Raw genomic sequence first — 13756 nt, forward strand, 5'->3', positions numbered from 1 at the left:
GGGAGCTGTTGTGATATGCGGCCGGAAGGATCAACACTCCAGACCGTGCATTTCTCCAGAGTGTCTAGCGTAATCTGAGGAGAGCATGTAGACTGATTTTTTTTAAGTATTTATCTATTTTATTTGTTCATCTTGGCCGCCTCAGGGGTTAGCTGTGGCCCAGGGGCTTAGTTGCTCCACAGCATGTGGGATCTGAGTTCCCAGACCAGGGATTGAACCTGCGTCCCTTGCATTGCAAGGCAGATTCTTAACCGCTGGACCACCAGGGAAGTCCCAACACTGTTCTGCTTTTTAACCTGGGTGGAATACTGTTTCGCATTTGCACTAGTGAAGCCTCGTGCTGTGATAGTGACCAGCCCGAGGCGGCCGAGTAAACAAAGCCCACAGCTGTGTAGTGCGTGAAGAGTGTTGCTCCTGCATCACCCCGAGCCCCTTTGCCAGGGAGACCTTCGTCCTGGGCCTCCATCCTGGGCTCTCCTCTTCTCCTGAGAACCAGCTTGTTTTCCTCTTTCGTACATTATTAATCTTCCTGCTTGCTCTCCTTGGGAAAGTGCTCAAACCCAGGTCTCCAGTTTACAGCCAGCAAGAGGATAGGACCTAGTGACAGCTGCATTTTTTTTTTCCTTACCTTTATTTTCACACACATATTTTTCTGAGTTGCTTTAAAATGTGACAAGCGACCAACAAATAACATAGGATACAAAAGGCATTGCTTCACGATAAAGATATGCCATCGAAAGTGTGGGTCATTTGTATTCTATTTTTGTTTCCATAAATGAAAATTCACTCACACAGACACACAATTTTTCAGGATGAAATTATCAGTGGCTTATACATTACTAAAACATCCTTATATCGTGACTGGTTTCAGTGCTAACTGCCAGTCCTTGCCTATGTCGAGCTTCTAAACGTGTTATTTTATCTCCCAGCAATATGTGACAGTGATGCTGGAGTTAGATCAGCCATCCAGGTTGGGCTAGGTGCTTAGAACCAGCAGGAACGTTTATTTAAAAAACTCACTTTCCAGCCTGCCCCTCTGCCCATGCTGATTTAATAAGACTTAGAAACATTGCAAATATTTTATACAAACAGTACATTTTCTGAGAACTTGGATATTTGAAAGTATTTTTTTGTTGCCTTTATTACTGTTGAACAACTACTTGATGGGGTATAAAAATCTTGGGTTAGACTCTCTTTGTTTTAAAATTCTGAGTTTTGCTCAATTGTCATTTAACACTCACTGATATATAATTAAATCTTAGTTGCATTAATTGTAACCCTCTCCCCACCCTCATCACTTTGATTTTTTTATATTTTCATTTATTTTAATGCTTAAAATTTGAAGGATACGAATAGGTGATTTCTTGGTATCAGTCTTACAGAGCTGGTCATTCATTTTGCCTTGCACTCCTGTGATGTCCTGGCCATTATTTATGATCTGCGTGTTGTCTGCACTTCCCTTTGGAACACATTTCACTCACAGGTTGGGTCTCTGTACTCTCCACTTCATTTCTGTTTCCTTACGTTTCATCTTTTTTCCTCCCTTTTCTCATGTTCTCTGCCTCGTGAGACGGGGCCTCCGTTTTGCCCTCTGCATCCAGTTTTCAGCAGTGTGAAGTCCACCTTTCATCAGCTCAGTTAGGACTGAGTTTTGGGCTCGGGAGCCTTTTATTTCATCCACATCCCTTCTCATCTCTGCACTTTCTTGTTTAATAAAAGTAAGATGAATATCATTCACAACAGAAGGCAGATGTCTTCTGAAAAATCTTCTGTCCATGAAGTTAAATCCTTTTAGATGAGAAATTTTCCTTTTGAGCCACATCTTCTCGTCCTTCTGTCTGTGTGCCTTATGTTAGTTTTTTCTTTCACCTTATGCGTGAATGAAGAATCATCTATCTGGGCCCAGTGTGGAGCCATTTAGGAGAACACGTCCGATCTGTCTTCTTTCCTTGATTCACCCTGGGGTCATAAGAGAATCACCACAGCCTCTTCCCTCTGCTCTGCATGCCTTCCCCGTTTGCTGCCTCAGATAAGGCGCCAAATAAAGTCTCACCCACTGGCTCTGAGCTAACCACTCACAGTTTAGCCCACTCTGTGCTCAGCTCTACGCATGATACATGGGGCAGCTTAATATAATGCTTTCAGAAAATACGCACAAGAACATCCCCTTGAGAGCAGGTGTGCTGTTGAAAGTGTTCCAGAGCTGCGATAATCAGTATTTTGTAAACAGTACTCCTACAAGACTGCCAAGCTTCAAAGTCCTGTGCCACTCAGATTGCTTTTGACTCACTAATTTGATCTCAACAGAAATACATTTTACTCATGGCTATTAAAACCCAACAATAATTTGTATTTCCTTGAATCTTCACTTGGGTCTTCCTTCCCCATTTCCCTCTCTCTCTTCACATGTAGAAACACTGCTGCTTCTTCTTTCAAGAGAGGTTGCTGATTTCTGAAGAAGAAGCGTTTATCTCGACATTCAATAAAATGGAATTATAGAAGTTTTGAATCCTGATGTTATGGGGTGTGAGATCTTACTGATTTGATTTTTTTTTTTGATTGGGAGAAAAATATAGAACTTTGTAGGAAACAGATAACACCATGGGCTATACTCTTCATTTTATCAGTACTGAAGATAAAAATTGAAAAAAAAAAATTCACCAAAGAGGTGAGGTTATCCGATTTGTTCCTAATCTGCTCTTAGCACAAGGGTTACGCTGAGCTATTCCCAGTATTTTTCAGAGGCAGAATCCTCTCAAACAGCCGTGCAACTTAGACGTAGTGCTTTAAATCAGAGATGGACACGAGACAGCTCAGTGAACTGGGCTCTCCCCGCCAGAACTTCCTCAGCTGTAGCTCCACACAGGCTCCCTTTAATGAGCCTGTCAGTTTACCAGCTGAGATTAAACCAGTCAAGGATCAGGATGAAGGACTACATCCAAGGTACTGGATGGTTCAGTCTTCTGCAGGAATTTCATATCCCCTCAATCTTGGCAGCTCTAAATCCAGCAGCAGAGTGTAGGCATTAAAACTACACATTGAAAATAACGCAGCTCTAATTTCATTTCTCTTTCCAGGTTTGAGATTTTTAAGAGCTCTCAGACTGATCCAGTTTTCAGAAATTTTACAGTTTCTGAATATCCTGAAAACAAGGTAAGATGTTCTGTCTCCTATTTTTTTTTTTTTCCTCCTTCTGGTCCCCAGTGCTAAGCTGTAAATATCAGGTGTATTTACTTTCATTACGATAAAATTAGTGTTCTTTTGTGCACAGAGACAGTGCTCCAATCCAGAAATCCAGGGAGAGCCTAGCGTTGGATCTTCTGCGGGACAGGGGACTCTGTGGTGATGAGAAGAGGAAGGGCCGTGTATGTGGGGGAGTAGAGGCAGTTTGGGGGCACCACGTGGGGTTGCTTGGGCACCAGCCACAGCATCGTGGAGAGAGGAGCACAGTGGATGAGGGATAGGTCTGCTCATTGATTGGGAAGTCCTTGCTCACAGGTTTTAAATCACCCCTTTATTACATCACTAAATAAGAAATTGAACCTGGCCATGAAAGCAGTGGAAGCAATGCTCTTTGAGAGGCAATCACAAACCTCATACGGCACACAGAAAATCATTTCATTTCAAAGTACATTCTAGATGTTCACTTTATAGCCCGTGTAGCCCCTGGGGCTTGCTCTGTGAATTGCCTTCTGGGGAATACCTAAAAACCTCCTGCTGAAGGCACCATGACTACTTCTGTTAACTGTGTTATGATCTGGAAAACACTACTGGACCAGGAGAAAAAAAATTCCCCAGAGACCCTTTTCCTGATGACCTGCAGGTTCTCAGAGCTGGCCTGAAACCAGGGCTGCCTTGATGAATAAACTAATAAAAGAGGTTGGACGTCTTTTAATGGAGAATAAGTACAGGTCATAAATTTCTCTCATAGGAAATTACACTTTGAGAAACTCACTGCTAATGTTCCATTTCCTCTTCGGTTGGCCTTAGCGTGTTTGATAAATGATGAAAAACAGGACACCTCCGAGTTTGTGATTTATAATGAATACACCTGCACTTGGGGGGCGGGAGGCGAGGGGGACTTGGACTTAGCATTGTTTTCCCAGTAACTGAGGCTGGGACTCAACTTCCGGAATATGTCACATCCAACAAGTGTGACAGGCTCTTGGCTTTCCTCTTAGGGTCTTAGTGTTTTTTGTTTATTTTTGTTTGTTTTAATTCCAGATTGATTTCCCCTTGCTAACTATTCATCTATGTGAATAGGGGAATAAATTCACTTTCTGTTAGTCAAGTTAAAAAGAAAATGAGCATCAAATGCCCTGGTAGTCTTCTACCGTGTGTTCCAACACCCTTACTGTCGTAATCCTGGGGTCAGAATTTGTTGGTGCTCCATTGTGTGTACTATTATTAATATAGGATGAATATTGTTATTCTTCATATTTCTTCTGAGTGACAGTAACCTTCATTGCTACCATTTTATGACTCTTGTGTGCAATGGACCCATATTACTCTTGAAATTAAAATGATTGACAAAGCTAGCCATCCCTAAGGTTTGCCTATATCATATTTGCTACACTGGGTTTTTAAAAGTAGACTTGGTGAGGACCCAGTGCTGCTCACAGGGGCTGCATTTAAGAGACACTCATGGGGATGGTGTTATATGGAGCTGTCCACACTGTCTAACGTGGTAGAGTGCCTCCGTCTCCCTGTTTCATGATTACTTGTTCAGGAGTCTTTTAATCCTCTGACCCCAAGGTGCCATCACTCCGAGGAGTAACACGGAAAGAACTGTGTTCTCACCTTCCTTGTACTCCATGCGATCCTTTCTGGACTTAGGAGAATGATAAGCCATCTGTGTAAAATATCTTTTTCTGGGCTTTTGTCAAGAGATCCACCAATTTCCTACTTCCTGGGGTGGGGGTGGGGCAAACTTTCCTTTAGGTGTAGGAAATAGCACTGGCATCCCTGGGGAAACAGTCCTCCTGAGAACTCCACAATTAAGGCGGTTCCTTCTCCCAGTGCAGAGGAGGGGAATACCTGAAGCGATGAGTGAGGGTAAGAGGTGACTTTCTGTGTTGGGAGAGTCATGAGGTAGTGGGCTACCACGGAGTCTGCCATCCTAAGCCCCAAACATTTTCCCAGCATCCTGCTGCCCACAGAATTAAACTCCCCTGTCATTGGAGAATGGTTTCCATCTCGGCCTCACGCTTGGAATTGTCCCACTTCCTTTGGCTTACGGTCACAACCATGTGAGTAGGTCAGTTCAAGCCTGAATCGAGCACCCACCTGTGCAGCAGTGAGAGGGTGCCAGGATTGAGTTCTGCTTTCTGAGAGCCCCTGAGGGAGGGAGAGCCGACTGTGGTTGGTACTGGGATGCAGACCTTGGAGGCATAGAGGAGAATAGTTAAGTAAGCCTCAGCTTGAATGAGGGGCAGTCAAGGATCCTTTCAAGGCAAAGAGGGTGTCTTCAGTAAGCCTTGTAGACAGCCAGGTGTCATCCTGGTGAGGCTGGAGACTGGGCCTGTGAGAGCGAGGGGTGCAGCTGACTTCCAGTCACGGCAGCTGCAAAAGGAACGTAAGTGAGAGAAGAGAGCCCTTGGAGGGACTTCCTGATGACTCAGTGGTAAAGAACCTGCCTGCCAACGCAGGAGACGTGTGTTCAATCCCTGGGTCAGGAAGATCCCCTGGAGGAAGGCAGGGTAACCCACGCCAGTATTCTTGCCTGGGAAATCCCGGACAGGGGAGCCTGGCGGGCTACAGTCCATGGGGTTGCAAAGAGACAGACACGACTTAGTGACTAAACAACCACAACCATTCTGCCGCGTCACTTATTTCCCACATAGCATTCCCATGCTGTGTACAATATTTACCATCATTTACCTAAGCAACACACTTTTTTTTTTTTTTTACATTTTGGAAACTGAAACCACTGTACTACCTAAATGGCCTCAGAAATGGCTCCAAGTTTAAAGGCCTTTAAAAGAGTAGAGGCCACATCATGAAGGCTCTCAGATGTCATGAATTCCACGTGGAAATTGTATGGAAAGTGGGCTTGAAACATATAAGCCATCGATGTTTAGATGTCAGGGGGGCAGTTGTCCAGGCATTGGTACTACGGACTGGCCTTAGAAAAGGGAGAGAGATTGAATGATATTTAAGGTGTAGAATTGACAGAACTTGAATTGTGTCTATAGCTCAGGCCCTTCATCCCTGTGGGATACAGTGCAGTTGACTTTGAGGGGGCTTCACATCTGTCTGGCAAAGGTAACAATGAAACAAAATAAGGACATTGGCACCTATCTGTATTCTCAGCCGGAAGCAAAGAGGAAGATACTAATCAACCAGAACTGGGACGAATTTGTGTTTCTCTGTGGAAGGAGGATGACATTTTCAGTGTCAACCAAAACATGTCCTGGTAAATTCACTGAGCAAAGATAACCCCCATGGTTCTGTGTTTTTAGCGATAATCTTGGAAAGAGATGGACATTCATTCTTCCAGTATCTACAGAGATACACACACCATCTCTCTCTCTCTTTCTTTCTCCCCCAGTATCTACAGAGTCCTGAGAAAGGTCTCTGACCTGTAAAAACAGGAAGGTCTCTGTGTCTCCCCTGTGGATAATGATTCATTGTATCCTTTCGTGGCTAGTGAGAACTCATGGGCCAGGGTCCCAGAAACAATAATAGAAAACACGAAAGTGAAGTTAAGCTATCATGCAAAGATCACACTTTTTATCCCTTATCACGAGAATGCTAGAATCTGAATTGTTCCAATCACTCTCATCCTTAGGACCTTAGGGTTCAGTCCAGACTTCTGAACTTGACCCTCAAGTCTTTATCTCCAGTGTCCACGCAGAGCCCACAGACCTACCCTGCAACCCTTTTCCTCCTTCCAGGGAGCTCTTTGCAACCTGGTGAGATTCAAATTTTAGAATATGGAGAGAGTGCCCCAAGAGTTAATCTTGTATCTCTTGCGTAGAGCTTTTAGATGATTGCCCGGTCATAGAGTTTAATTTGAAAAGCAAATCCTAATACTGGGGATCTGTAATAATGCAGATGCCATAAAAATAATCAGATTTCAGTGCTTAATAGAGACTCTTTCAGCAACAATGATTAAATGTTCTCTACACAACAGAGAGCTCCCTTAAGCGCTATTAATATCACTGTGACAATCACTTAGAGATTAATAATCACCATATTGGGTCATTTTCCAAAGCACCATGAGGCCTGGAGATTCCCATAGTTTTAATGTCTCAAGAGGGCTCTGCATGGTTATCGTTGGGACACTGCTTTGTTCCAGCATCCAGGACTATGTAAGTGAGTCACCTCGGCACTCAATTATCTTCGGAGAAGTTGAACAACACAGGCATCCCTGAGATCTCTTTCTTTGCTACTGACTACCTGTTACTCATGAGTCTCTCACTGTCCAGTATTAACGTGCCTCAGAGGAGGCTTTTACTTTATTCTGGCCTCCCCTTGAGAAACTGGTTGGGCGGTGGATATGGTGGTAACCTCTCTCCTCTCTGGGGCAATGGCCTCTGACCCTCTTCATATCCTATGCAAGAGTGTGGGGGAGTCCCAGCTTTGCTTTCACAGCAAGGAGGACTTTCTGGTGGACCCCAGTCTGTGACTTTTGTTGTGTAGTGTAGTGGACTAAAGGGCAGTCTTTGGGGCCAAACTGCCTGGGTTCAAATCCCAACTCTGCTGCCTGCTTATGTGAACTTGGGTCAGTTTCTTAACCTTGGGACCAACTCATAGAGTCTTTATGAAGATGAGATGAATTAATATACATGAAGTACTTAAAACAGCAGTACGCATGGTAAATCCTGTGAGAGAACCGTGCTAGCCATTCTTATCAGGGTGATCTTAAACTCTTAGAATTTCAGTCGTCCGTATTCCCTTGAGAAAGAGGTGGAAGGGGTCAGAGATCAATCTATTAAGTCTGATGGGCTGAACGAGCCTGTGGGCAGTGTTACACCCCTCTGGGAAGACTGAAGAAGATAGAACATAGGGTTCTTTTCTGCGTGATGCAGTTGGGAACACGAGAAAGTCAACTAGAAATGTAAAAATGATGGCTTAAGAGAGTGGGATTGGTGTCCAGTGATTAGCTGGAGATAAAAAAGCTGCAGGTCACTTGGTATTGCCATGGGTGGAGTTACTTTAAGGAGGAGGTATGGGCTATACCAAGCTTTGGAGAAAGGGAAATATTCAGTAGGTGGGGAGGGCTCTCAAGCTGAGTCATAGCATAAACAGTTTTGGCAGATATTTTTGGCTTTGATAGAAGTTGCAAGAGTTTATGTAGAAAGAACAGTGGTAGGAGAATATCTGAGACTTCAGCGGGTGTGGAAGGAGGCAGTGTAGACATAGAGTTTTAGTCCATGAGAACCTTTGGACAGGGGAGCAACCCCCTGCAACAGTGGTTGAGGAGCTGTACAGCCAGTGGGAGAAAACGGGGTGAAGGCAGGGAGGAAGAATGCAGAGGGGAGACCAGCTCACTCTGTGCAAATTCTTAGAGGCCCTACTGTGCACGGGGGACTCACCACTCCCAGGCTTCTGGCCGACAAGGCCCCTGCTCTCAGGGAGCTAGACATCTAGTGAGTTCCAAAGAACTCACTTCTCAAAGAACACCAGTGGGTGCAGAAATTTTTAGGTGTAAGATTGCTAGGGAATAGGATATTCCTATGGCCCAGCAATAGGGATATCTATTGCTGGGCCATAGGAATAAACCAGAGTCCCACTCCCCAGCTGGCATATTGATTACAAAGGGAAGCTGGCGCTTCTCAGTGGCGCCACCTCGGGCTCCCACGGATACCAAGTGACTGCACCTGGTGTAACAGAGTTGCAATTTCCTGATGTGATGCCATCCCAGGCAGGTATTCTCAACAGATGTATTGAAACAGGATCTTGTCAGACAAACCCAGAATATGGGACTTTCTGGATAACAGCAGGCTTGGCTGCATAGAAAATAAAATAATCACAGAAAGACATAATAAAAAGGGTGTGTGTATGTGTGTGTGTGTAGTGGGGGCGGGTAGGCGGGGCATGCTATATACAGATTAAAGGAGAATAAAGCACAGAATGGAAAATACATAGCCTATGGGCCAATCAACCCACTGCCTGTCTTTGTAAATAAAGTTTTATTGGAACACAGCCACAACTAATTCCTTTACAGGTCTCCTGTGTATAGTTGCAACAGAGACTTTATGTCCCAGCAAAGCCTGGATATTTACTATCTGTCCCTTTGTTAGAAAAGTTTCCTGACTCCTAGATTAAAGCCACGTAATAATCAAACGCAGCACATTATTATCTCTATTACTTCTTTAGGGTGAAAACATGAGAGCATCAATAAGCCTAATTTTGGAGCAACTGCAGAAATCTAGCTTGGGAGTGAATATTAGATGACATTACTGAATCTGTGTTAATTTCCTTAGGTAGGACAGTTGGACTATGATCGTTTTACATGGCGTCCTTCTTAGGTGTTGAGTGCTGAAGTTTATAAGGTTGTGTTGTGATGTCTACAACGTGCTTGTAAATGGTTTCAGCCAGAAAAAAAAGAGAGGGAGAAAATATACAGATAAAGCCAATGTGGCAAAATGTTAGGTGAAGGGCATCCCAGTGTTTGTCTTTCACTATTTCTGTAGACATAAAAATGTTCAAAGTAAAAAGTAATAAAAAAAATTTTAAACAACCAGAGGGGTTTATTTAGGGACCACTCTCAGCAGCTCAGATTTCATCTTCCTACAGGCTCCAGCCTGAACTACATTTGCCGCCTTTCAGATCCTTCCCTTATGACGGGGAGGAACACTGGGGGCTTGGGGATGGGCTGCCTCCTCCTTAAAGGGGCGCTGTTGTCCTGGAAGCCACTCCCAACAGGGTCTTCTGTAACTTGGGGATCTTGCTTTTTGTCTCTTTTGCACAGTAATTCCATCAAGCTGGTGAATCTGCTCTCCATTTTTATCAGCACGTGGCTCACAGCAGCCGGGTTCATCCATTTGGTAAGTATCCTTGAAGATGCTTCAGTTCTGACTTTTCTGGAAGAAGACCCTCTCAGAGTCATTTTATTACCTGGGAGACAAACTTCAGCCCTGCTGGAGAATGCAGAAAAAGGAAAAACAACTGCACAAGTTGTCTAGGTTTCCAACCCTTTTAACCTAAACTAATTCCAAATGGTGAGTCATGTTCACACTCTAAACCTGTGTTTTTCAGCTCACCTGTATAGCTGGGGCAGGGGCTTCCGTAGATTTTTTTTTCTGTCTGCAATAACCCCAGCAAACCACAAGATGGCAGTGCTTCCTAAGCAATCACTGGAAAAGGTTGGCGACCAGGTTGGAAGTCTGATCCCCATCTGTTGAAGAGAAGTGAAAGTTCCTCAGTTGTGTCCGACTCTTTGCGACCTCATGGACCATACAGTCCATGGAATTCTCCAGCCCAGAATACTGGAGTGGGAAGCATTGTTACCTACCTCCCATTGGGATTTTTGTGATTAGCATTCAAAGGAAAACTTCTGAGCTATAACTCAGTTACTGGATCTGATGGTTCCCCACCCATTCCCTTCTCCAGGGGATCTTCCCAACCCAGGGATTGAACCCTGGTCTTCCGCATTGCAGGTGGATTCTTTACCAGCTGAGCCACACATCTCTTAGTAAGTAACAAATAACAGATTCCTCAGTTTCTCTTCACTTTCCCTTTATAAGGGCTTCCTTCGTGGCTCAGCTGATAAAGAATCTGCCTGCAGTGTGGGAGACTTGGGTTCTATCTCTGGGTTGGGAAGATCCCCTGGAGAAGGGAATGGCTTCCCACTCCAGTATTCTGGCCTGGAGATTGCATGGACTGTGTAGTCCATGGGGTCGCAAAGAGTCAAATGAGTGACTTTCACTCACCCCCTTACAAAAAGGCCTCTTTGATTCTTTTGCTTGATTACCTGTCAAGTTATTTTGCATCTCAAAAATGTTAATTCTTTTAAATTAACAACTCACTGAAAGCCTTATATTATGAAGTCAAGCTGTACTCACATTCCCAAGGCAGATTTCTGTCTGCTTTTAGAGAGTATAGCTATTTTGAGAAGTGTGCTTCATACAAACACAAATTGTTACACCTGGAAGGAGCATCATCTAACAGAAGTTTGAGTAAAGTTGCCCTTCCCTCACTGAGCTTCAGTCTGCTTAATGGATGGAAGGAAGCATTGTTACCTACCTCCCATTGGGGTTTTTGTGATTGGCATTCAAAGGAAAACTGAGCTGTCACTCAGTTACTGGATCTGATGGTTCCCCACCCTACCCACCCTTTTATGCTGATGGGATTCTTGGATGAAATCACCCTTAGATAATCACTCTAACTCTGCCAAGTGTCAAAAAGCACAGATATGGAGGGTTAGTTGGTTGTTTTCAGTCAGCAGTGACCTCACCTTACTGGTGTGTGAAGTGCTGGGTTAGACAAAAAGTTCATTTCATAACATTTTATGGAAAGACCTGAATGAACTTTTGGGCCAACCCAGTACATTCTGCTTCACCAGGAAACCTCCACGAGAAAGGGCACATGGAGGACAGGCACTGATGTGTGCCAGGCCTTGGAAGCTTTCTGCAGAGGCAGGCTGGCGGCCTGGAGGGAGGCTTGGGGCCGGCCATCCACAGGGACCATTCTGGCAGGTCACACGCATTGGCCTTTGGGTGTATGGTAGGGCTGGGCCCCTCTCTGCAAAATCTCTCCTACCTGCCTCATATTTGCTGGCAGGTCATAGGTGATGGGAGGACAGGAAGTGTTTTGTGAGTCTAAAGCAGAGATGGGCAACAGCAAGTGAAGGTGAAAGAGGGGAGTGAAAAAGCTGGCTTAAAACTCAACATTCAAAAAGCTAAGATCATGGCATCCGGTCCCATCACTTCATGCAAATAGATGGGGAAACAATGGAAACAGTGACAGACTTTATTTTCTTGGGCTCCAAAATCACTGCAGATGGTTACTGCAGCCATGAAATTAAAAGAAGCTTGCTCCTTGGAAGAAAAGCTCGACAGCATATTAAAAAGCAGAGACATTACTTTGCTTACAAAGGTCCATACGGTCAAAGCTATGGTTTTTTCAGTAGTCATGTATTGATGTGAAAGCCATAAAGAAGGCTGAATGCCGAAGAATTGATGCTTTTGAGCCGTGGTGTTTGAGAAGATTCTTGAGAGTCCCTTGGACTACAAGAAGATCAAACCGGTCAATCCTAAAGGAAATCAACCCTGAATATTCATTGGAAGGACTGATGCTGAGGCTGAAGCTCCAGTACTTTGGCCACCTGATGCAAAGAGCTGCTTCATTGTAAAAGACCCAGATGCTGGGAAAGATTGAAGGCAGGAGAAGAAGGGGACAACAGAAGATGGATGATTGGATGGCATCACCGACTCAATGGACATGAGTTTGAGCAAGCTCCAGGAGATGGTGAAAGACAGGGAAACCTGGCGTGCTGCAGTCCATGGGTTTGCAAAGAGTCAGACACGACTGAGCGACCGAACAAAAAGAAGTCAGGGGCAGAAGCCTTCCACACCCATTGCCTCTGAGAGATTTCCTGCTACACCTGCAGAGATGAGTTGTCCCCACAAAAAGCAGAAACCCTATGGGCTGCAAAGCCAAAAATATTGACCGTCTGGCCCTGCACAGACTAAGCTTGCTGGTCCTTGGTCTACAGAGTATAGGGTTCGGGATAGTTCTTCTGAGCTCACATTTTGTGCTCCCGAGGGAGGCTACTGCAGTTTGTAGGGCAGAGTGGTCCCTGATCTTCTGCAAAGCAGGGAGAGCCTAGTCAGACTCTGAGAGATGCTGTTCAGGGTTTGGGTGCATAATCTGAAGGAGCAGGGTCCCCCAGGCATCTCCTTGGTCAAAAGGATGAAAGGAGGAGGCTTTCTGTGGGAGGGTCCAGGATTTCTTTGGGATTGAGCAAACTTTAGACCAGGGCAGGGCTCTCTAGCTCTTTCCTGGAAAAGAATGCTGTAACACATGACCAGAGGCAGTGCCCTAAAATTCTGCTGGCCTCAGGTCTTTAACAACGAGACGAAAATGGACTCTGGATACGTACGTCAGTTTGTTCCCTCTCTGCCCCCATCAGCCTGGTGGGTATGTGGGTGTGCCTTTCACTCCACTTCTTCCACTGCCTGTTCAGAGGCTGTGAGCCCAACTTACAGAGTTCCCCTTGGGGCAGCAAACTCCTGTGACTGAAGATGCAGAACATCCAGAAGTAGCCTAGATGCTGGAGTTGTGGTGTTTCTGGTTTATTATGCCTATAATGTTTTCCTTTCTCTCCCTTGTCTCCTTGATTTAGGTGGAGAATTCAGGGGACCCATGGGAAAATTTCCAAAACAACCAGGCTCTTACCTACTGGGAATGTGTCTATCTGCTCATGGTGACCATGTCCACTGTTGGTTACGGGGACGTTTATGCAAAAACCACGCTCGGGCGTCTCTTCATGGTCTTCTTCATCCTCGGGGGACTGGTAAAAATGCTTTCTTACGATGTTGATTTTGTGATCATTGGTATTTTCTATTATCCATTTTCTGCAGGCTGTGTATTTGAGCCTGTGTTTCTGCATTAGAAGCAACTGACTGCCTTAGTGTTACAGTCCAGTTAAGGCAATCCCAAATGCCATGGTGCCTTTTCTGCCTATTTCTTTTGTGTACTGAGTTTGTTTCCCTGAGACCCAGGCACAGTGTCCTTGTGAGGGACGGCCATTTAGCCCAGAGCAAACCTCATTGTCTTAAGAAAGGGATGCTCACTTATCAAGTGA

General features: G+C 44.8%; 1 protein-coding gene across 19 annotated transcripts in view; it reads left to right on the plus strand.

The window, feature by feature from the left end:
• The window catches only part of KCNMA1 (potassium calcium-activated channel subfamily M alpha 1), a 779939-nt gene that overhangs the window by 507143 nt on the left and 259040 nt on the right, over window positions 1-13756 (plus strand). For 18 of the 19 annotated variants that reach the window (XR_015156775.1, XR_015156776.1, XM_086381835.1 and 15 more), the window contains 3 exons: window positions 3078-3153; window positions 9920-9995; window positions 13295-13465. Coding sequence is in view for 17 of the 19 variants with exons in the window: in XM_086381835.1 (XP_086237961.1) it covers window positions 3078-3153; window positions 9920-9995; window positions 13295-13465 (323 nt within the window). In the remaining 2 variants the exon portion in view is untranslated. Of the gene's footprint in view, window positions 1-2909; window positions 2944-3077; window positions 3154-9919; window positions 9996-13294; window positions 13466-13756 lie in introns of those variants that run through there. The other variant, XM_086381832.1, reaches the window with a different exon arrangement.

This window comes from Bos grunniens, chromosome 28 (genome assembly GCF_055505025.1).
Source record: "Bos grunniens cultivar Pamir isolate PY7600 chromosome 28, Bosgru_T2T1.0, whole genome shotgun sequence".
Taxonomy (NCBI): Eukaryota; Metazoa; Chordata; class Mammalia; order Artiodactyla; family Bovidae; genus Bos; species Bos grunniens.